Here is a 22,136-nt window from a genome sequence, read left to right on the forward strand (position 1 = left end):
ACCGTGAATGCGCTAAAAGTCACTAAGCTGCACACTGGAAAGCGGGAAAAGCGCCCATTTTGTTCTGTGCGCTTACTTGCTCGCAGAGGAACAGACAGGGAGGCCTGGAGTGCTGTGGGCCATGTGTCGCAGAGTTGGACACGACTTGGCAACTGAACAACAGGGAACACAGGCAGTCTCACCTCGTCGTCATGGACCAGCTCCTTCTTTACCACCTTCATGGCATAGACCTGGTCGTTCTTCTTCAGCCGTACCAGCAGGACCTTGGCGTAGCTCCCGCGCCCGATGACCCTGATCAGGTCGAAGTCCTGCAGCCCGAGCCCCTGAGATATCTTGATCCCGTCCATCCCGTCGATGACTGGCTTGAGGTCCTGATGGGGGTGGACAGGATGGGAGGAAACGGGAGGGGACTCATCACCCATGGCCTCCCCACCCAGGAGCAGACCCCTAGAGCTCCTGATGGAAGGAGCAGAGATCCAGGAGCCATCACCAGTCAGGTGGCCCCTCTGTGAGCCAGGAGGGATGCTCAGGGCCAGCCTGCCCTGACTGCCAAGGAGGTGACCATGGGCTCACACACCCCAGGGCCATTGGTGCTGGGATCAGAAGCTCACCTGGCCCTCCCCGGGTGGCACAAAGCATAACCTGCTAATGCCTCGGGAGACACGCCACAGCAAGCGTCACTAGAAGCGACCGTTGATGGCAGGGAGAGGCCACATGCGCCCCTCCTGAGGACTCTCTCCAAAGAGGATTCTGTGCTGGAGGAAAGGTAACTGAGCGCTCCTGACTCATTCCAGACACAGATGACCAGGGAGAAAGAGCTCAAGTCCAGAAGGGACAAGGACCTTGGAAAAGCTGTGGCCTCCCCAGGTGCTACGAGGAGGTTCCGTGGATGGAAGCTCCAGCTGGAACGCCCTCGCACGGGACCAAACTTCTCAGAGCCTCATTTATCATCCAGAGTCAAACTGATATTGTGGTTGGTAATACAAAGTCCCTACTTGTTCCAGGGCCCCATTCCTGGCATGGAGCTCCTAACCCCAGGGGGTTCCAGGTGCAGAGAGCCAGCAAAATGCTCCTTTGTCATGTTAATGAAGCGCCTCTGCGGGAAGCCTCTAGGTCACCTGAGGGTGCCAGGGGAACCAGTCCTGGGATTAGAGGACCAGTCCCACCTCCTGTTTGGCAATTGCCTCTATGCTAAATGTCTCTTAAGACTTCTCAGACCTGTGACCCCGACGCTTTGATGTATGCAACCCCTGGTGCCCACCAGGCCGCGTCTCCCCAGACACTCCTAGTTCACCTTTGAGTTCCCACAGTGGCCCCAGAAACGAGCTGATGGACCTCTATAACAGACACAGACACCGACAAGCCATTTCCTACTCACCTCAGAATCATCTTTAATGTTGTCATGTTTCCGGGTTGAAGAAATATAAGCAACTGGGGAAGAGGAAGAAAAAGCGGGGTGGGGGGTGTCACAGGCATCGTCAGGGATGTGGCCCAAGACCCAGGGACCCCCACGGCCTCTGCCCTCTGTGGACATGCAGTGCCGGGCCAGGCCAGGCCACCTGCTGCTCAGGGGGGAGGCCTGGAGCAGCTGCTTCTGCCTCAACTAGAGAGGTGGGAGAACAGCTTCCAGAGCCCACCCCCACCAGCTGACTCTCAGCTTCTGGGGCCGAGGCCTGGGAATCTGCATTTGTGACAACTTTCACTGATGGTTCTTCTAGAAGTGAGTGGGCAGAAGGGTTTGATGTTGAGCTTTCCAGTCTCTGTTCTCAAGGTGTGCAGATGGGTGGGTAGACAGTGGGCAGGTGGATGGATCGTGGGTGCATGTGTGTGGATGGTGGGGGTGGGTGGAGAGTGGGTAGATATGCGTAGATGGTGGGTGGGTGGGTGAATGGTGGACGTGTGTGGATGGTGGGGGTGGGTGGTGGGTGGAGCGTGTGTGGATGGTGGGTGGGTGCATGTGTGTGGATGGTGGGTGGGTGGATGTGTGTGGATGGTGGGTGTGTGTGGATGGTGGGGGTAGGGGGTGGGTGCACGTGTGTGGATGGTGGGTGGGTGGAGAGTGGGTGGACGTGTGTGGATGGTGGGGGTAGGTGGTGGGTGGACGTGTGTGGATGGTGGGTGGGTGGGTGGGTGGATGTGTGGATGGTGGGTGGTGGGTGGAGCGTGTGTGGATGGTGGGTGGGTGCATGTGTGTGGATGGTGGGTGGATGGATATGTGTGGATGGTGGGTGGGTGGACGTGTGTGGATGGTGGGTGTGTGTGGATGGTGGGGGTGGGGGGTGGGTGCACGTGTGTGGATGGTGGGTGGGTGGAGAGTGGGTGGACGTGTGTGGATGGTGGGTGGGTGGAGAGTGGGTGGACATGTGTGGATGGTGGGGGTAGGTGGTGGGTGGACGTGTGTGGATGGTGAGTGGGTGGGTGGGGGTGGATGGTGGGTGGGTGGATGTGTGGATGGTGGGGGTGGGTGGCGGGTGGACGTGTGTGGATGGTAGGTGGGTGGGTGGTGGAGTGGATGTGGGTGGTCAGGTGGGTGGATGTGTGTGGATGGTGGGGGTGGGTGGCAGGTGGACGTGTGTGGATGGTGAGTAGGTGGGTGGTGGGTGGACGTGGGTGGACAGGTGGGTGGGTGTGCGTGGATGGTGGGTGGACGTGTGTGAATGGTGGGTGGGTGGAGAGTGAGTGGACGTGTGTGGATGGTGAGTGGGTAGATACATGTGGATGGTGGGTGGATGTGGACGACAGGTGGGTGGATGTGTGTCGATGGTGGGCGTGGGGGGTGGGTGGAGAGTAGACGTGTGTGGATAGTGGGTGGATGTGTGTGGATGGTGGATGGTTGGTGGGCGTGGGTGGTGGGTGGGTGTGTGTGGATGGTTGGGCGTGGGTGGCGGGTGGATGTGTGTGGACGGTGGGGGTGGGTGGAGAGTGAGAGGATGTGTGTGGATGGTGGGTGGGCGGGTAGTGGGTGGGTGGGTGTGGATGGTTGGGGGTGGTGGTAGGTGGACATGTGTGGACGGTGGGTGTGGATGGAGAGTGAGTAGATGTGTGTGGATGGTGGGTGGGTAGGCAGTGGGTGGGTGTGTGTAGATGGTGGGCGTGGGTGGTGGGTGGGTGTGTGTGGATGTTGGGGGTGGTTGTGTGTGGACACGTGTGGACGGTGGGCGTGGGTGGAGAGTGAGTGGACGTGTGTGGATGGTAGGCGTGGGTGGTGGGTGGACGTGTGTGGATGGTGGATGGTTGGTGGGGGTGGATGGTGGATGGGTGGGTGGTGGGTGGGTATGTGTGGATGGTGGGCATGGGTGGTGGGTGGACGTGTTTGGTGGGTGGATGTGTGTGGATGGTGGATGGTTGGTGGGCGTGGGTGGTGGGTGGATGTGTGTGGACAGTGGGGGTGGGTAGAGAGTGAGTGGACGTGTATGGATGGTGGGCGTGGGTGGACGTGTGTGGATGGTGGATGGTTGGTGGGGGTAGATGGTGGGTGGGTGGGTGGCGGGTGGACGTGTGTGGACAGTGGGCATGGGTGGAGAGTGGGTGGGTGGGTAGTGGGTGGGTGTGTGTGGATGGTGGGGGTGGGTGGAGAGTGAGTGGACGTGTGTGGATGGTGGATGGGTGGATGTGTGGACAGTGGGCGTGGGTGGAGAGTGAGTGGACGTGCATGGATGTGGGTGGACAGGCAGCTGGTGCGTGAGAGTCTCCTTTACACCAGGCACCGTACTGCTTTGTGCTCCATGGCCTCTCGTCACTCCTGGGGAAGGAACAAGCGTTTACTGAGTGAGGCCTAGGCCCTCGTACACCCTTGTGACTATGCACAGAACTGCAGAAGCTCAGAGCACGGCCATCAGTCCAAATGGAATCAAAATTGCTCTCTGAATGCTTCTTAGCAGTAAAAAAAAAAAAAAAAAAAACAACTCTCCACAACCAAAAAAAAAAAAAAAAACCTACTGAAACCCAAGAACTATGCAATACTGGGCACGGCAGACCTTTCCAGAGATGTGAATCTGTGGTGGCCACTGCACTAGAGCCTCCTAGAACTCCCAAGGTTGCAAGACAGGGAACCCCAGCCCCCACCCTGACTCCCATGGGCAGCAGCACAGAGATTTGGGCGCCCAGGGCAGGCAGCCCGCCCACCCTTGCTCTGGAGAGGCCGCCCCAGCCCTGCAGCGAGCGGCCACACTCACAGGCCCTGGCCTGGGAGAAAGGATCTAGAAAGGGTTCTGGGGGTGGGAGCAGCAGCCCTACTTCCGTCGCTCTCCTCGGAGGGAAGGTCCACATCATCGCTCTTGTCGTCCACTGCAGGCTCCTGGGAAGGCATGACGGAATCCTGCAGAGACACGGGCCGAGTGACCAGGCAGCACCACACGGGGCTTCTGGAAACACTGTGTGACCGGGACTCACTTTCACATACACTGTGACGTCACAACACAACGTCATTCACCTGTTACAGCATCACCCTGAACATGGCAAGATAAGCACTGAAATTACCTGCGTTCCCACAGGCGGAGGTGGCCGCTCAGCCCTCAGGCTCCACCCTTCTAGCAGGCACTTATAAAATGTGTCTTTTCACATAGTAATGCTTAGTCCCGTCAGCCCTGCCCTCATCGCACAGCGGCCGCAGTCAGGCCCCAGCTCCAGGTTCCACGGCTGACATCACAATCGAGGCAGCTCCCTATTTGTGGACCCTGGGGCCCCAAAAGTGCTGGGAGACTCCTGGGGCTTGGAAACAGGTCCCAACCCAAGTGTTGACCCAGGCCGTCACTCTGCAGCCCCTACATCACCCCCTCTTCTCATCTTGTGGGTAGCAGGGATGGGGTTAGCATCCCAGCTGGGCAGGGAGAGGCCAAGGGTCCCCAGGGGCAGCAGTGTGGACTGCACCCCAGCCGGCCGAGGTGTCCACTCACCATATGCCTGCTGCAGGTCAGTGGGACGAGCACGTAGCAGCGCTTATGAACCAGCAGTTTGCAGTGGATGCACCTGTAGCCCTGCCTCGCGAGGCCCCATATCCTCTCGCTGCACTGGCCGCAGTATGCTCTCTGTGTGGACAAGAACAGGCACCATCAGCCAGGCCTGTGCCCCCGTGGTTTCTCCACACCAAGGGGACACACCTGTGCCCCCACGGTCCCTCCACACTGAGGGGACATGCAGCCAGGCCAGGAAGAGGCCTCTTCATACCTGGTACCAGGCCCCACCCAGGCCCAGTAGTCCCGACTTGGGTCTGTCCCAAGGTTAGGGGAACCAAGGCCCCGAGGTGCTGGGCTATGCTCCCACAGGACCTTGTGGGCAGGTAATGAGACCTCTCCATGGGCAGGGCCTCCTTGCCTGCAGGACCTGGAGCGGGGCTGCAAATCCATCCTGGCTGTGCTCAGAATGGCCAAGGGGCCCTGCCAGAGTGAAGTGACCCAGATGAGAAGGTCGTGGGGGAGCCTGACCACTGCATGACCCTCGTCCAAACCCACATGACCCCTGCATGACAAACACAGAGGCGACCATGCCTGGCAACTGAATGCATCTGGATTCTGAACTGCTCTGGGGCTCCATGCGACTCAGTTCAGTTCAGTTGTGTCCAACTCTTTGTGACCCCATGGGCTGCAGCACGCCAGGCTTCCCTGTCCATCACCAACTCCTGAAGCTTGCTCAAATGCATGTCCATTGAATCAGTGATGCCATCCAACCATCTCATACTCTGTTGTCCCCTTCTCCTCCTGCCTTCAGTCTTGCCCAGCATCAGGATCTTTTCCAATGAGTCAGTTCTTTGCATCAAGTGGCCAAGGTATTGGAGTATCAGCTTCAGCATCAGTCCTTCCAATGAATATTCAGGACTGATTTCCTTTAGGATTGACTGGTTGGATCTCCTTGCTGTCCAAGGGACTCTCAAGAGAGTCTTTAATACCACAGTGCCTTTGAGTGTTTGAGTGTCTCCTGCAGAGGTACAGATTAGCAGCAGCCTGCGACAGGGGCAGGGACTCTGGGTGCAGCAGACCTGGGTGTGGTATAAGCCCTCTTGAAGGAGGTCGCCATTAACCCTGCCATAGAGCCGTCAGAACTTACACAGGACTGGGGAAACAGACTCTTGGAGGGCACAAACAAAACCTTGTGCACTCCAGGACCCAGGAGAAAGGAGTAGTGACCCCACAAGAGGCTGACCCAGACTTGCCTGTGGGTGTCCATGCTAGTACTAATCCACCCTTGTGTTTTTCTCAGCATTTAAAAAAGATTTTAAATGGTCAACCTTTGTTCCTCTTGGTTATAAACGCTTGAAACTCATGATCATGACTGGCTCGTTTGGTGAGGTTTTTATAATTCTGGAAATCACAAAATGCAAAGATGAGTGTGTCCAGAAGTGAAGTTACCTGCCCACCACTTGGAGCCCAAGCTGTTTCCTTGGTTACATGGTGTCTGTACGTTGGCAGGCTCCTGCTTACTTCTGTTCCAGCCATATCTCATTTACATGTTTTACCCTCTTTTGCCATGTTTAACAAATTTCTTTCCTTCAAGAAAGTTTCAAATTACTCCTGGAGAACAGAAAGGATGCACTGTACTGGCACTGACCAGAGCAAATCTTCCCCAAGAGTGGGCTAAGGGTGCAGGACCGGCTACTGGCAGCCAGTGGGCACAAGGAGCTCATTTCCCCCCAGGAAGGAGCCTCTCCTCCACACAGAGTACGTACATCTCAGTCACAGCGACATGGCCAGCACCTGGGATGGTGCCCAGCATACAGTGGGAGCCCAGTAAAGCTCTGCTGAAGACAAGTCCATGCATACACACACGCGCACGTATGCGCACACGCACGCGCGTGCGCACACACACACACACACACACACTGCTTACAACTTCAGGAAAAGAACCATGTATCCAACTCCCCCATGCTGCTGGAGTTGTCCCGCCCCAAGGAGGAAAACACGAGTGACGGGGCTCCCTCTGGGAATGGCCCAAGAAACAGTGGATGGCCGCAAAGGCCAGATGGGAGGCCAGCCACAGGGTCACCCCTCCTGAGAGCTCTGACTCTGGCCAGTCCAGTTTAATACTGGTACTGGCGCCTCCACCCAGAAGGGTGACCGCTCATGAGCAAATCCAGGATTCAAGGAGGGAGTGTCAAGCCCGAGACCGCTTTCACCCCTGTCTCCAGCCCTGTTCCGTCAGCATTCATGGAACCATTAAAAAATTCACGTCTTTGGGACTTCCCTGGCAGTCTAAGAATCTGTCTTGCAACGCAGCAGACGCAGGTTCAATCCCTGGTCAGGGAACCAAGATCCTGCAAGCTGTGTGGCATAGACAAAAAGGAGTAGTAATAATAAATAAAAATAAATATAAAACATAAAAAATAATTAATTAAATAATAAAAATAATAACAAAAAATAAAGCTTCATCTCTCAGAAAATCATGTGAATTAACAGACTAATGCGTGAAAGTATTTTTCAGTCTGTCTCACGTGCTGCTCGGCTGGCCCCCTGCTCATGTTTTCAGTCGTCAACCTCTGGGGCTGCGCTTATGTGGTCACACTGACCGCAGAGTTGTGCAGTTGTGACAGAGACTGCATGGCCCACAAAGCCTGAAACATTCACTCTCTTGCCCTTTGCAGGGGAGGTTTCCTCAGCTCGAAAAACCCAGGAGAAATCCTCGACCAGCACGGCCAGCCCTGCTGGTGTCTTTACCTAGGTCTCCCCGAAGGACTCTCTGCTCATAGTAAAAGCTGCAGTTCCTGAACCATCTACCCAGCCAGTCCTACAGCACAGGGGGCCCATGTGCCACTAGCAGAGGCTCCTCCAGTTGCCCCAGGATGGGAAGGGGGCATATACAGTGCCGAGGCTCAAACCCGTGCACTGGAGGGTTAAGGGCAGGGGTTCTCACAGCACAGGGAGGGCGCTCAGCTGCTGCCCGCCCGTGACAGTGATATGGCCACTCCTCTAGGATGGACTCACTGCAGGGACAGCAGGACAGGGCACCTTAGAGCCACCGAGCTTTTCCCCAACTGCTTTCCAGAAAGCAGGGATCTGGGTCTGCACCCCCGGAAGTACAAGGACTGTCACTGCATAAAGAGCAGCCTGGGGCACTGGCAGCTCTGAGATCCTGCGTTTCTCTGGTCACCAACAAGGTCAGGGTGCCTGCATTCATGTGCAGTGACTACTCTTGTTCTAACTGACCACTCACACCCTGGCCCGACTTCTGACTAGGGCATTTAGCAAAAGGCCAGAACTGTTTGGTACTAAACACACATACTGTCTTGATCTCTTATTCCAAGTTTTGCTATAGACATCTTCCCTGCGTGTGTTTCAATGTTTGAGGGCTGCAGATGCCTGGCAAGTGATTATGGCTGAGTCTGAAGACCCACTCCCCCTGTTCCCCCCGCCAGGTTTCTCTAGAGACCCACAGCACTTCTAGGTTTTGATTCTATTTGTGTGTGTGTGTGCGTGTGGCACTGCACGGCTTGTGGGATCTCAGTTCCGAACCGGGCCACGCCAGTGGACACCTTCCCTGATGATCTGCCCCGACTCACTCTGCCGTGAACCCAGCCCTGGACAGCCCCTCTCTGTTGACCCACACTCAACCAGTATCTCCCTGGGATGGACTGGATGACCCTCCACTCTTACAGGAGATGCTCACGCCCTGGGTCCCAGGGCCAGGCTCTGACCGCCAGTTCTGTCCCACACACCGGGGGTCCCCGTTGGCCCCCTCGTGCTTCCTGTTCTGGAGTGGATGCTGCGCCCCTCTCTCTGCAAGTCCCTGGCTGAGCCTCTCTCTGCTCGAGAAGATCAGTCGTGTCCAGTGAAGAGAGCTCCGGCCCGGGAGGCTGACAGCCCTTGCTTTCGTCCTTAGGTCACCAGCAAAAATGGAGAGCCATGACCTCCTTCGTTGGCTTGTCCTTGTGAGCCCTGGTGACCCCGCAGAGCCAGGTGTGCAGCTCCTGAGACATGTGGAGTGACTGCACAGCGAACACAGGTGCATGGTGTGGCCTCCAGACGTGGAGTCTGGGGACCTCAGGTGGGAAACCAGGCTGGGGATGAACAGTGGCACGCCCACTTCCCCACCTGTGAAGAGCCAGCTCCCAAAAGGCTGGTGGTATCAGGGCTGGCTCCCCACCTGGCCTCCTGGTGTTTGTTAGAAGCTTGTTGGTGCTCAAGGGAGAGCAGATGCGAGAGGACTAGAGTGGCCATCCTCACCCCAAATTCCTGCTCCTCCTTGGAGAGGAAAAGGCTTGCCCACAATTTTGGGGAGGGGGTGTGGCAGGAGGAGTGCCAGGCTCTGTACCTGACGAATAGAGGAAATGAGTTTTCCTCCTAGAACCTGTAGGCAGGAGAGGCCAGGCCCCTCTAAGCGGCCTTGACAAGTGGGTGGGCTTCATCGTGGGCCAGTGAGCCACTTTGTCAAGAAGGGCGTGAGTGGTTCCCTGAGGTCCTTCAGGGTGGCCTGGCCCATCTGCCTGAGGCCATCTCTGGCCAGAACCGAGCTGGTGCCCAAAGGCACAGGAGAGAAGCTGCCTGACCACAGGCTGGTTGGTCATCTGTTTCTTAAATAAACATGGGGAGGGCAGGCAGTGGTACCTCGTGTTGTCGGGGCTGGAAGTTTCAATTTCTCCAGGTTTCATCTTGTCTGTCTGGGTGGTTCACCAGTCTCATGTCCACACCCACCGGGTGGCCCGTCATCCCTGCAGCCCCTGCCCTCTGTCCACTCTTGGTGATCCCCAGCCTCCCCACGTTATCTGATGCCCCAAGGACCTCGTGTCCTCTTGTCATTGTCGGAGGTCCCAGGGCCCCCTCCTTCCCGACACACATGCTTGATTCCTCACTCACTCCTGACACAGCCCCCGGTGCCCCCTTGGCTGACTTTCCTCCAATCATTCATTACAGTGAACAACAAACCACCATGCTGTGTGTGTGCCTACTGCGTGCCAGGTGGAGGGACCAGCCTTCAGGGTTGGGTGCTCAGCATGCATGGGGCCTCAGGTCAGCAGGTGCTCGGCTGCTGTATGGGACTCAGTGGTGTCCCCCAAACTCATGTCCACCCAGAAATGAGGTCAGATTGGGTCCTTGTCATGATGGGCATCCCGGGGGTGAGGAGTTAGGGGTGGGGGTGGGGTGCAGAGACAGGAGGTGGCGAGGCTGGAGGGCTGCGCTCCCAGCCCAGGGCCTCTGAGGATGCCAGTGACCCTAGAAGCTACACAGAGGCAGGAAGGACTCTGAGAGCAGCTTGGCCCTGAGAGCAGTCCTTGTTTTGGACTTCAGACACCAGACCATCCTGCTAAGCACCTAGCCTGTGGCGCTCTGTGTGGGCAGCCCTGGAGCAGACGGTCTTCAGCCACAGGGCCTCTGCAGGCACCTCCCTTTCCACGTGGCAAAAGGACAATGACAAAGCCACGCGAGCCTCGTGGTCTCTATAGGACCCAGGGCAGCATGAGGAGAAACACCATACGTGTAGCTATAAAGCCCTCGGAGTGTGCTGGGCAGTGGGGCCAGGGGCTGGAGGGCCGTTATCAGGCCCTGGGCTTCACAGGAGACCCTTGCGACCAGCAGGGGACACGTGCAGTAACCCATGCATCCTGGTTTCGGGACAACTCCAGGGTCCCTTCTGAATGCCCACGGAGTCCCAGTGCCAGGACTGGGGTCATGTGACAGGACACGGTACCTGGAAGGGGGTCATGTGACAGGGACACACAGGTCACGTTTGTCAGAAAAGACCTGAGCTGGCGCCTTGCTGGCTCAGGGAGCTCATGAAGGGCTTGTGGTCATCCAGGGCTGAGTGTGGAGCAGAGCCCGGCCTCTCCCCCTCAGGGGGACTCACCCTGTTAAAGCGCTTGGCCTGGAAGAGGTGGCCGTTGGCGCGGTACAGCTTCCGCCATCTTCTGGCTCCACGGCGGTAGATGGATTCTGGAAAGAACAGGAGAAGAGCGTAAAGAAATGGCCCTGGGGCTGCGAGCCCAGCTCTACCACATGGGGGGCGGTGGGGACAGGCCGCCAGTCTAGGCGGCCCAGGGCTGTGGCCGCGGAGCTGAGACGCCAGCACCCTCGCAGCTGTTCCACACCGGCGGGTGGGAAGACGGTGCCCCAGACGACCCACAAGGACGGCCATCTGCAGGGGCTCAGGCTGTGAGGCCACTGGGGCCTGTGTGCCCCCCATGGGCTTCCTGTCCACTCCCTTCCCTCCGGGAGTGAAAACCAGGGCCCGTTCCACATGGGGACAGGCTCCATGGGAGCTAAGGGCTCTCCGGACCTTTATGCCCAATTGTCCAGGGAGGGACCCTGGCAGCCGAGAAGTCCACGGTCAGCCCGAGGCAGGCGTCCAGCCAGCAACGCCCCCCTCCCCCGGCTCCCCTTCAAGAACAAACCTAGGGGCAGAAACAAAGCAAAACCAACTGCACACTTATGCTGAGTTGAAAGTCACCAAAAACATCACGCTCCCAACCTGCACCAGACTTGTGTGGAAGCAGCAGCTCATGAAACACGCCGAGCTACACGTATGACCAGGACGGGAGGTTTCATTCCTCCTCAAAAACATTTCCAACTTTGCTCCTTCCCAATGCTTTGAAAGTATGTGAAAACAAAATACTTGGGCTACAACGGGAAGCTTTGTGCTTTTACAGAGCTCCGTAGTGAAGGCGACTTTCATGAGAGTCAGGGAGCTGCCAGGAACATACAGAAGTGGAAACTGTAACGGAGTGTTTTTAAAACAAGCAAATGACCAGCTCTGGCTGGAACCTGTGAAACCTGGTCACAGTGACTGCAAAACCGGCTCCCTTCTCACTAAATGAGAGGTGAAGGGGGAAGCCGAGACGCCAACACGCAAACAGAACAGGGCTCCCCCACCTATCTTGCCCTGGGCTCCAAGGGGTTCCTGCTGACGCCCCAGGGCCCCTGCCTGATCACAGGGCATAGCCCTCCCAGCCAGATCTGGGGGAAGTCTGGCCCCCAGCAGGTCCCTGCTGACGTCCACAGGGCTGACTGCCCTGCATGTGGCATTCACAACCCCCAGCCGTCCCTGCACATGGCGGGGTGAGGCACCGAGTGACAGACCCTAAGACACAAAGGGAGCCAGGTTGTCAGGCTGGGACGTGGTGGCACAAGGCTCTGGCTCCTTCCAGTGTTCAACACACGCACAGCACGAAAGCCTGAAAATGCATCCACAGGACGCCCTTCACATTTCAGTAAAGCCACCAGAAATAAGGAACTCAAACATGTCCAGCAGCCCCCAGCAGACTGGAGAGCTAGGCTAGGGGACAGAACAGAGCCCTTTGGGACTCCTATGTGTTGAGCAGGGCCAAGGGAACACGGGTGATGTCTTGTCCACAGTGAACGAGGCCGGGACCCCCGCTGTTGTGCCTTTCCTGATTACACGTGGAAGCCCTGACTGGCCCCCTCAGCCCCTCTCCAAAGCCCCATGCATGGCTGTATTTGGAGGTGGGGCCCCCTGAGAAGGTCACTGAGTTCAGCAGTCATGCGTGGGGCCCCCTGATGGGATCAGTACCCTCATAAGAGGAGGATAAGACACCCAACCTCTGTCTCCACTGCCTGGGGACCCAGGTGGGGCAGTGTCTGTAAGCCACGAAGAGGGTGCTCACCAGATCCCGAGCCTGCCAGCACCTGGAGCTCAGCCGTCCGCCCCCAGACCCTGAGAAGTGAGGTCCTGTGGTCTCTGCTGCATACAGTGTACTGTGACAGTGACTCGAGCAGACCAGACGCCTGCCTCGCTCCACACACAAACACTCCCCTCAGTACGTAAGGGCTGAGGGACTTCCCTGGTGGTCCAGTGGCTAAGATTCTGTGCTCCCAGCGCAGGGGCTCAAGTTTGACTCCTGGTCAGGGGACTGGATCCCACATGCCACAACCAAGACCTGGTGCCACCACACAAATACACTCATCTAAAAAAGACAAGGACTGAAACTAAGGGGCAAAATGACAAGTCCTAGAAGGATACCTGGATGATCTTAATCGGAAGTGGAGGAAACCCCTGAAAACAAAAGGAGAAGAGGACGCATGTTCACCCTAAGGCCACGTGAGGCCAGACAAACCCCCGTCTCATTATCAGCCGTGCCGCATGGGCTAATGATTCAGGATACGGGAGGCATGCCCACAAGTCAATGAGGGAAAAGCAGAAACGGGAACAGAAGACAAGTCTCCCGCGACGTCCAATACTGTCAGGGATCAGAGTAACCTGAAGTCGCCTGTCCTGCTGGGGGAGCTTAACCATGGCCAGAATCAATGGTCGAGGGCATGTGTGCTTCCCCGGGACACAGCAGTAACACTGCTCCTAGACCAGGGCCTGACAGGCCTCAAATGTGGGCTCATGGCCACCGGAGGATGTTTACAGCCACCCAGGTCCAAGAGGACAGGTGACACGGGGCATGGCTATCTGGGAGGACCCTCAGTCATAACCCAGCTTGAGCCACCCTCGGCCACACAAACGCATCTTCCAAAATCAAATCAAATAAAAAAATCAGTATAAAATCACAGGGGCTTCCCTAGCGGCTCAATGGTAAAGAATCTGCCTGCCAACGCAGGAGACACAGGTTTGATAACTGATCCAGGAAGATCCCACGTGCTGTGGAGCAGCTAAGCCTGTACGCTGCAACTATTGAGCCTTGCTCTAGAGCCCAGGAGCCACAAGTGAAGCCCGAGTGTCCCAGAGCCTGTGCTCCGCAACGAGAGAAGCCACTGCAATGAGAAGCCTGTGCACCACAACCAGAGAGTAGACCCTGCTCACCACAATCAGAGAAAAGCCTGTGCAGCAACAAAGACCCGGCACAGCCAGACATAAACAAATACATTTAAAACCTTAAATTATAAGATGACAGACTGACCTATATGAAATGGGCTCTGTAAAATGATGCCTGTTATCAAACTAAAGCGGCTTGCCCGGTGGCTCAGACAGTAAAGAATCTGCACACAATGCAAGAGACCTGGGTTCAACCCCTGGATTGGGAAGATCCTACGGAGAAGGGAATGGCAACCCACTCCAGTATTCTTGCCTGGAGAATTCCATGGACAGAGGAGCCTGGAGGTCTACAGTCCACAGGGTCAAACTAAAAACCAAGAAAATGGACAGTGTGATGTTTCAGGATGCACGTTCATAAAGGGAAATCATCCTAGTAAGTAGAAGACTGGGACAGTGCGTCAGTGCTGGGCAGGTTGGCTGCTAGGGGCGTGCAGGTCCACTCCACCGTATGTTTCATAACACGTGTGATTCCCATGTTCCTGGGGTGCCTCAAAGGCTGCAGTAAACAATATACAACAGGAACTGTAAAAACACAGGGAGGGGCCAGAGGTGGCAACAACGACATGGTTATAAACGAACCTCAGATCTTAGTAGAAACACTGAGCTCTGTCTCTGCACACAGGCTCCAGCTGCTGCTGTGAGCCCCACTGCAGGAACCATGTCCATGCCGCTGCAGCTTGTGCCCTGACCAGTGGGGAGCAGTGCCTGCAGACACACACTCCACACCGCAGGAGGACACTGGCCAGAGGGGTGGGCTCGGGGAGCCACAGGACAGATGCAACACGGCTCCCAGGTGGCAGAGGTTGCAGGTGTGTAAGTTCAGGGAGAAGCAGGGAGGAAGTGCTGAGCAGACGGGAGGGAAGTGGCGTCCTCCAAGCCCCAGAAGACAACCAGCCCTCCTGGGGGAGGGGTCAGTGTATGTCCAGCACATGCAGGACAGACACGAGTCGGACAGAGGTGTGACCATGCTGTTGTCTTTAGCGGGAGGCTGAGTGTGGACTCAGGAGGTACCTCTTGGCAGTGGGGGGTGGGGATGCGGTGGTTCATTTCATGTGTCAGCTGGGTGGACCACAGTGCCCAGATTCGTGGTCAAAATATCTTGGATGTTTCTATGAGGGTGCTTCCAGATGAGATGAACATTTAAGTCAATGGCCTCAGAGTGGAGCAGATTGCCCCCCACGGGTGGGCTTCATCTGATCAGGTGATGTCTTTGTTCAGTCGCTCAGCCATGTCTGACTCTTTGTGATCCCATGAACTGCAGCATGCCAGGCTTTCCTGTCCCTCACTATCTCTTGGTGTTTGCTCAGATTCATGTCTATTGAGTTTGTGATGCCATCGAACCATCTCATCTGCCATGGTGACAGCCTGAACAGACCTCAAGGCCGCCTTCCCCCAGCGAGAGGGATACTGCGGCAGACAGTTCTGGACCTGGACCATGGCAGCAGCTCCTCCCACATCTCCAGCCTGCAGGCCTGACTTGCGGCTGCCATGACCCTGCGAGCAGGCTCCTCACAATAACGACTCTCCACGTGTTCTGTCGGTTCTGCTTCTCTGGAAAACCTGACTCACATGGGCTCTCAGGTGTACCGTCCACCACCCCCATTCCTGCCAGGGATGTCAGAGCCCCAGCAGTGCAGACCCCGGCCCCAATCCCAGCAGAGGCACAGGAGCCCCTGGGTGTCCAACCCACACCCACGCTGCCACCTGGAAAGCGGTGCCCCGTGGACTTGTAAGGAACCATGAGCGACCGCAGGGAATCCCATACCTTTTTTTTGAGCGGGGGTGGGGGGGAGACACTGCATGGCATGTGGGATCAAACCTGTGCCCCCTGCACTGGAAGGCAGTCTTAACCAATGGACTGCTAGGAAAGTCTCCATTTCACACTTACATTCTGGAGTGCGAAGTCAAGTGGGCCTTAAGAAGCACTGCTGCTAATAAAGCTAGTGGATGCGATGAAATTCCAGCAGAATTATTCAGATCCCTAAAGGATGATGCCGTCAAGGTTTTGCATTCATTATGTCAGCAAATCTGGAAGACCCAGCAGTGGCCACAGGACTGGAAAAGGTCAATCCTCATCCCAATTCCCAAGAAGGGTAGTTCTAAAGAATGTGTTAATCATCAGACAATTGCACTCATCTCCTGTGCTAGTAAAAGTGAAGTCGCTCAGTCGTGCCCGACTCTTTTGAAACCCAGTGGACTGTATAGCCTACCAGGCTCCTCCGTCCATGGGATTCTCCAGGCAAGAATACTGGAGTGGGTTGCATTTCGTTCTCCAGGGGATCTTCCCAACCCAGGGATCGAACCCAGGTCTCCCACACTGCAGGCAGATGCTTTACCCTCTGAGCCACCAGGGAAGTCCTGTGCTAGTAAGGTCATGCTTAAAATCTTGCATGCTAGGCTTCAGCATTATTCGAACCAAGAACTTCTAGATGTCCAGGCAGGGTTTCAAAAAGGAAGAGGACACAGAGATCAAACTGCCAAGATCTGCTGGATTATGGAGAAAGCTAGGGAATTTGCGAAAAACATCTATCTCTGTTTCATCAACTATGCTAAAGCCTTTGACTGTGTGGATCACGACAAACTGTGGAAAACTCTTAGAGAGATGGGAATACCAGACCATCTTACCTGTCCTCTGAGAAACCTGGATGTGGGTCAAGAAGCAACAGTTAGAACCCTGTATGGTATAACTGATTGGTTCAAGGTCGAGAAAGGAGTATGACAGGGCTGTTTGCTGTCACCCTGTTTGTTTAACCTATATGCTGACCACATGTGGGAAATGCCAGGCTGGATGAATTACAAGCTGAATCAAGATAGGAGGGAGAAACATCAACAACCTCAACAACATCCGCATATCAACAACCTCAGATATGCGGATGATACCACTCTAAGCTGAAGCTCCAGTACTTTGGCCACCTGATACAAAGAACTGACTCATCTGAAAAGGCCCTGATGCTGGGAAAGACTGAAGGAAGGAGAAGGGGACAACAGAGGATGAGATGGTTGGATGGCATTAATGACTCGATGGACATGAGTTTGAGCAGGCTCCAGGAGTAGGTGATGGACAGGGAAGCCTAGCGTGCTGCAGTCCATGGGGTCACAAAGAGTCGGACATGACTGAGTGATTGAACTGAATCACTCTAATGGCAGAAAGTGAAGAACGGAAGCACATTCGGATCCCAACTCACCTCACACAACAGGAAAGGGAGGAGGGCACACGCATGTGCAGAACACGTGTCTATGCAGATCCTGACTCACCCCACACAACAGGAAACGGAGAAGGGCACGAGTGCAGAGCGCTTCAAAGGGCCGGGCACACTGAGGATGACCTGCCCCTTCCCACCGCTCTGGCCATGGGCCCTGCCTGTCCACCTTCCTATGCAGCTGGTCTCAGTGGTAAACAGTCCTGAAAACCAGCCAGGGGTGGGTGGGGGTAGCTGGCAAGACCTCCACAAGAAGCAGCCCTGGTGGGTGACCCCAGCTGACCCTGCGGCTGCTCCACCCAGAGTCCTTGGGGATCAGGAGGCTCCACCTTAGTCATTGTGCCACGGCTGAGTTCAGAGCTGGAGCTGTTCAAAGCCACAGTCCAACTTGGGAACATCCAGTGGTCTCCAGGGTGCCTGCAACCTGAGTACAGAGTGGCAACAACTGCAGTCCTCATGGCCCCTGGGCTCAGCCACTCTGGTATCTTCGCTCAGCCTCAGAGACAGCCCCAGAGAAGCTCACTGCTTGTCTTTGGAATTCTATAATTAGGGTGGCTGCAGGGAACTTTAATGAGCTCTGTTTCTATGGCAATCTAGCATCATGAGGGCTCTGACAAGGTGAAGAAAATACACTTTAAAAAGGGAGCTTAGAGCAACAGACCTCGAAACAAACCAGGCAGCCCCCAGATTGGCACAGCGGGGGTGGGTGCGTGAGGAGTGCTGAATTTGCAGGGCAGGTCATGATGCTCTCAGAGGCTTCTCTGGCTTTTTGCTAGACATGGACCCACCGCCCAGGTGACTGGCCCAGCCAGCACAGCCCCCAGACAGTCCCGTAGCCTCAGAACTACGGCAGGAATGCATGTGCAGCAGGGCACCTGGGTCACCTGAATGCATCCCTGGCAGTTCTAGGTCGGTGACCAGCCCAAGGCTAGGCCGGGGAGCTAGGAGATACCCGCAGCCCTGGGGCTGGGCTGGGGGTGGGGTCCTTGGCAGAGCAATGCTGCTTCCTCCAGGCCTGGCTTCCTGCGGGGGAGTCATGTCCCCTGGGATCCAGGCCCCAGGAGGCAGGGCATTCACTCAGGTTGCCCTGTCCTCACCAACTACACGTTCCACCAAAACCCTCCTACTGCAGGCTGCACGTGACCATCTGAAAAAAAGAAGTCTGGGATTTAGGTGGGATGCTGGCCTGAACTGGGGGACATGTCTGGAGCTGCTGTGGAACCTGGTGGCCGCATAGGCTGGGCATCCCTGAGGGACACAGTGAGAGTGGACACAAGCCCCAGGAAGCCCATGGAGCCATACAGCTTGTGGGCCTTTCCCCAAGGGCTGGTGTCACCTGACCATGGATCCGGCCGCCCACTGCTAGGCACACCAGGTGACCTGTCTCAAGAGGGACCTGGCACTGTCCCTAGAGCCATACGACCCAGACCCATGTCCATCTGCAGCACTGAAGGTCATGATGGAGGCAGGGCAGCAGTGAGCAGGATATGGCTGGGCTGATTGGGGGGGGGCACCCCTCCAGGGTCCTCTCTCACATGGCTTCCTGCTTCTTACTCTGAATTGTGTCCCGCTGCCCTGAGAGGTGAGTGAAGGGGCCCAAGGCCAAAAATGCAGACTGGGAAGGGTTTTGGAGCTGCTATGGCAGGAAGCCAGCCACATGGGGATGGTGGCAGTTTGGTCCCCTCTGCAGGCTGGCTCCCACGAAGCCTGGCCCTCCTCGCAGGGTCCTGACATGGTTCCTAAGCCTTGACATTGCTGGCGGGGAGCTGATCTCACCTGGGTCTACCACAACCCAAGAAGGACAACCCTGGGATGTGACTGGCCTAGGGCCATCACATGACCAAAACCACCCAATCAGGCTGTAGGCTCCACACCGCCCCCCCCTCCCCGAGGCTGGCCACCCGGGCTGGCCAGCGGAGCAAGGACACGGGGCCTGGCATGGCTGGCTACATGGACAAGGCGAGTCAGTCCCTCAACAGCCATGGGAAGATGGAGTGACTGGGGCTGGGCTCGGCTAGAACCACCTCATGCCGCCACCTCTGGACACAGGCTGTGGGGACAAGGTCCATTAGCTGTGGGCCCAGAGGTCTGCAGAGCACCAGCCAGCAGTGGGGCCAGCAGCACTGGGGAGGGTGCACGACGGAGCCTCCCCGGGGAGCCTGGGACCAGACCATGTCCTGTCTCCTGGGGCCTCACATGCAGCAGAGAGAAGAGGTGCGGGGGCCCCACCCAATGCCACACCCTGTGCGCAGAGCAGTGGGGCAGAGACACGCCCCCAGAGTTCACCTGCCTGACATTTCCCCCACCCGGTGGCCAAGACGGACATCTGAGTCATGCCTGTGAGGACACAACAGCTGAAGGTCTGGACTCTAGTTCCGTGGACAGGAGAGTGGCTGCAGGAGCCACGGAGCAGCCGAGTGTGGGGAGGGGAGCGGGGCAAGGTGGCCTTCAAGGCAGGACGCCTTCATGTCTCCCTCGAGGGAAGACAACGGCAGAGGACCTGAGAGTGGGTTCGCTCTCGCAAAGCTGTTGAGGGACCAGTACAGGACAAGGGTTCTGATGTTTGTGAAGAGAAATGCTCCAATGAAACAGAGCCTTCTGCTTCCCGAGGCCAGGACAGCAACCTCTGTGTGGAGCCAGGGCCCGGCCAGCACCGTGCACCAGGGTTCGGGGCAGCACAGCTACCAAGACCCCAAGGCCCGTCCCCATCGGCTCAGTTGCTGTCACAGGACCAGATGCTTAATCAAAGAACAAGACCTTGATGAGGCTCAGGCGGTGGAGACCAGGGTCACAGCCTCGGGGTCCCAGGAGGTGCAGGACACCTACCTGGGCTCCTCAATCTGTCCCTCTGCCCCCAGACACCATTAGTGACCGTTATGAAGCCCAACCCTGGACTTGCCTGGTGGCTCAGTGGTAAAGAATCTGTCTGCCAGTGCAAGGGACAGGGGTTTGAGCCCTGGTCCCGGAAGATCCCACATGCCGTGGAGCAACTGAGCCCATGCTCCACAACGAGAGAAGCCACTGCAATGAGAAGCCTGTGCATCACAACTAGAGAGTAGCTCCCGCTCATCACAACTAGAGATAAACTCGCATAGCAGTGAAGGCCCAGCACAAGCGCCAAGCAAGGAAACCCAGCCTGAAAGGCATTCTGGGGGGTGGGGTATTGCAACAGTTCCACCTTCTAACAAGTTTCATCACAAAGAGACAAACTGTCATGAAGTGAGTTCAGTTTTGATGAAATAGCAGAGAAAGACCAGTGTTTTCTCAAAGAGTTTCTGGAAAAACTCAGAGACTTGCAAGTCATCTACCGCCAGTGAGCGCACACTGAACCAGCCTCTCTCTATTTGGAGGCTTTCCTTTACGGATTCACCTTTAAAAACAGCACAAGGCCTGGAGCCGCTCGTGGCCCACCTGTGCTGTCAGGGCTGGCGTCACCTGCTGCGGCCACGGCTGCAGCACAGGGCCAGGCCGACTGAGACACAGCTCTGGGCAGAGAACATGAGCCTGCGTGTCCCTGGGGAAATCATGGGCAGAGACTGGGGATGCAGCCCTCCGAAGGTCAGCCAGCAATGGCTGGGCCACAGTGAATACGGCGCCTGCATCACAGCCGGATGTGCGGGTCAGAGCAGGAGACGAGGCTGGTTCCTGGGAGGCCAAGCGGAGAGGGAGGCCCGGAGCTCATGGGAACCAACTGTAGATAAAAGCTGGGGTTTATGGGGAACTACATTCAATATACTATAATAAACCAAGTAGAAAAAGAAAAAAAATATATGTGTATAACCAAATCACTTTGCTGTACATGAGAAACTAACATAACATTGGGAATCGACTATAGTAAAAATTAAAAAAAAAAACCTGGGGTTCAGAGCAGCAGAGACAAGCCTCCTGAAGGGTCACCTCAATCCTCCTAGACATGTGACAGACCCACAGGCTGCCTCCAGCAGGGTCTGGGGACTGGAGGTCTGGGTTCTGACAATGGCCTCTCCCCACGGTCTCCTCTCACGGGGTATAAGCCCCCCAACCCCAACTATTACCTACCAAAGTCCTCATGGCCTCACACACATTTAGGGACGGGGCTTCTGCACAGGACTTTGGGGGTCACATTTGGTCCCAAACAATCTGCTCCTGGTCCCCCCAGATTCATGCTTCTCTTGCACACAAAACACTCCATCCAACAGCTCCAAGGCTCCTCTCCAGGAGCAACTCTGACATCCACAGTCTTATCAAAAATCATCTAAATTGCAGGAGTGACACTCAGCTGTAATTTGTCCTGAGGAAATCTACCCCCACCCCTCACCCAGCCCCAGCTCAGACCTGTTAGACCAGACAAGCTGTGTTTCCAAAATGCAATGCTGGGGGAACTTCCTGGTGGTCCAGTGGGTAGGACTCAGTGCTCTTCCTGCTGGGGCCCAGGTTTAATCCCTGGTCGGGAAACTAGGATCCCACAAGCCATGCAGCATGGCAAGAAAAAAAAAAGCAACATTGGACAGGAAGAGGATAGCCAGTCCCGCTCCAAACGGGGGAACGGAAAAGCAGGGAAAGCGACAGGTCCCCAGGGAGCCCACACTTGCCAAGGCGAGTCCACTGGCTCTGTGAGGCTCAAGAATGACCCACCTGGTTTGATGCTGCCCCCTAGCCTCACTGGAGGATCAGGGTGACCCCCACTATGGGGCTCTCTCAAGATCCCCAAGGAAACGGGAATGTGAAGAAATGAACCTAAAATCCAATCTTCCCTTCGAGGCATCTGTCAAGTCCTACGCTGTGGAGTTCAGGGCAGAAGGCCAAGAAACGAAGCTACACAGCTGTTAAATGGAAAACAAAAAAGCCCAATATGAGATTTTTGGCTGACTCATGGTGTTGGGGAGACAAAAGATGGAGACTGGGGTCCTAGTCACCCCCCAGACTTTTCCAGCTGCAATTACTACAAGACATTAAAGGAAAATGAGGAACAGACCAGCATCACCAGGTGACCCATCTACAGTCCATCTGCCAGGATGAGATCAAGTCCCTTCATGAGGAAGTAACATCACTCAGAGCTCCTGCTGCTTTGCAAACACAGGATCTGATATTCAGAAATCACCAGGCCGGCCAAAAAACAGGAGCATTTGGCCCAAGGAGATCCATATATTCAACGTACATTGAAAAAGATGGTAAAAGGGCAGAACTTTACCCAAGAACTGGATCTATTGAAAAAGGAGTCAAATTCTAAAGACCCTAGGATTTTAGACATTCTCAAAG

General features: G+C 56.0%; 1 protein-coding gene across 1 annotated transcript in view; it reads right to left on the reverse strand.

Moving 5' to 3' along the window:
- Window positions 1-22,136, reverse strand: part of PRKCZ (protein kinase C zeta) — a 100,330-nt gene that overhangs the window by 17,798 nt on the left and 60,396 nt on the right. Inside the window, exons 5-9 of the mRNA XM_068985870.1 lie at window positions 10,771-10,856; window positions 4,896-5,027; window positions 4,237-4,318; window positions 1,379-1,431; window positions 183-371 (exon numbers count right to left, since the gene is read on the reverse strand). Coding sequence (XP_068841971.1) covers window positions 183-371; window positions 1,379-1,431; window positions 4,237-4,318; window positions 4,896-5,027; window positions 10,771-10,856 — 542 coding nt within the window. The remainder of the gene's footprint in view (window positions 1-182; window positions 372-1,378; window positions 1,432-4,236; window positions 4,319-4,895; window positions 5,028-10,770; window positions 10,857-22,136) is intronic.

Source organism: Capricornis sumatraensis, chromosome 14, assembly GCF_032405125.1.
Source record: "Capricornis sumatraensis isolate serow.1 chromosome 14, serow.2, whole genome shotgun sequence".
Lineage (NCBI taxonomy): Eukaryota > Metazoa > Chordata > Mammalia > Artiodactyla > Bovidae > Capricornis > Capricornis sumatraensis.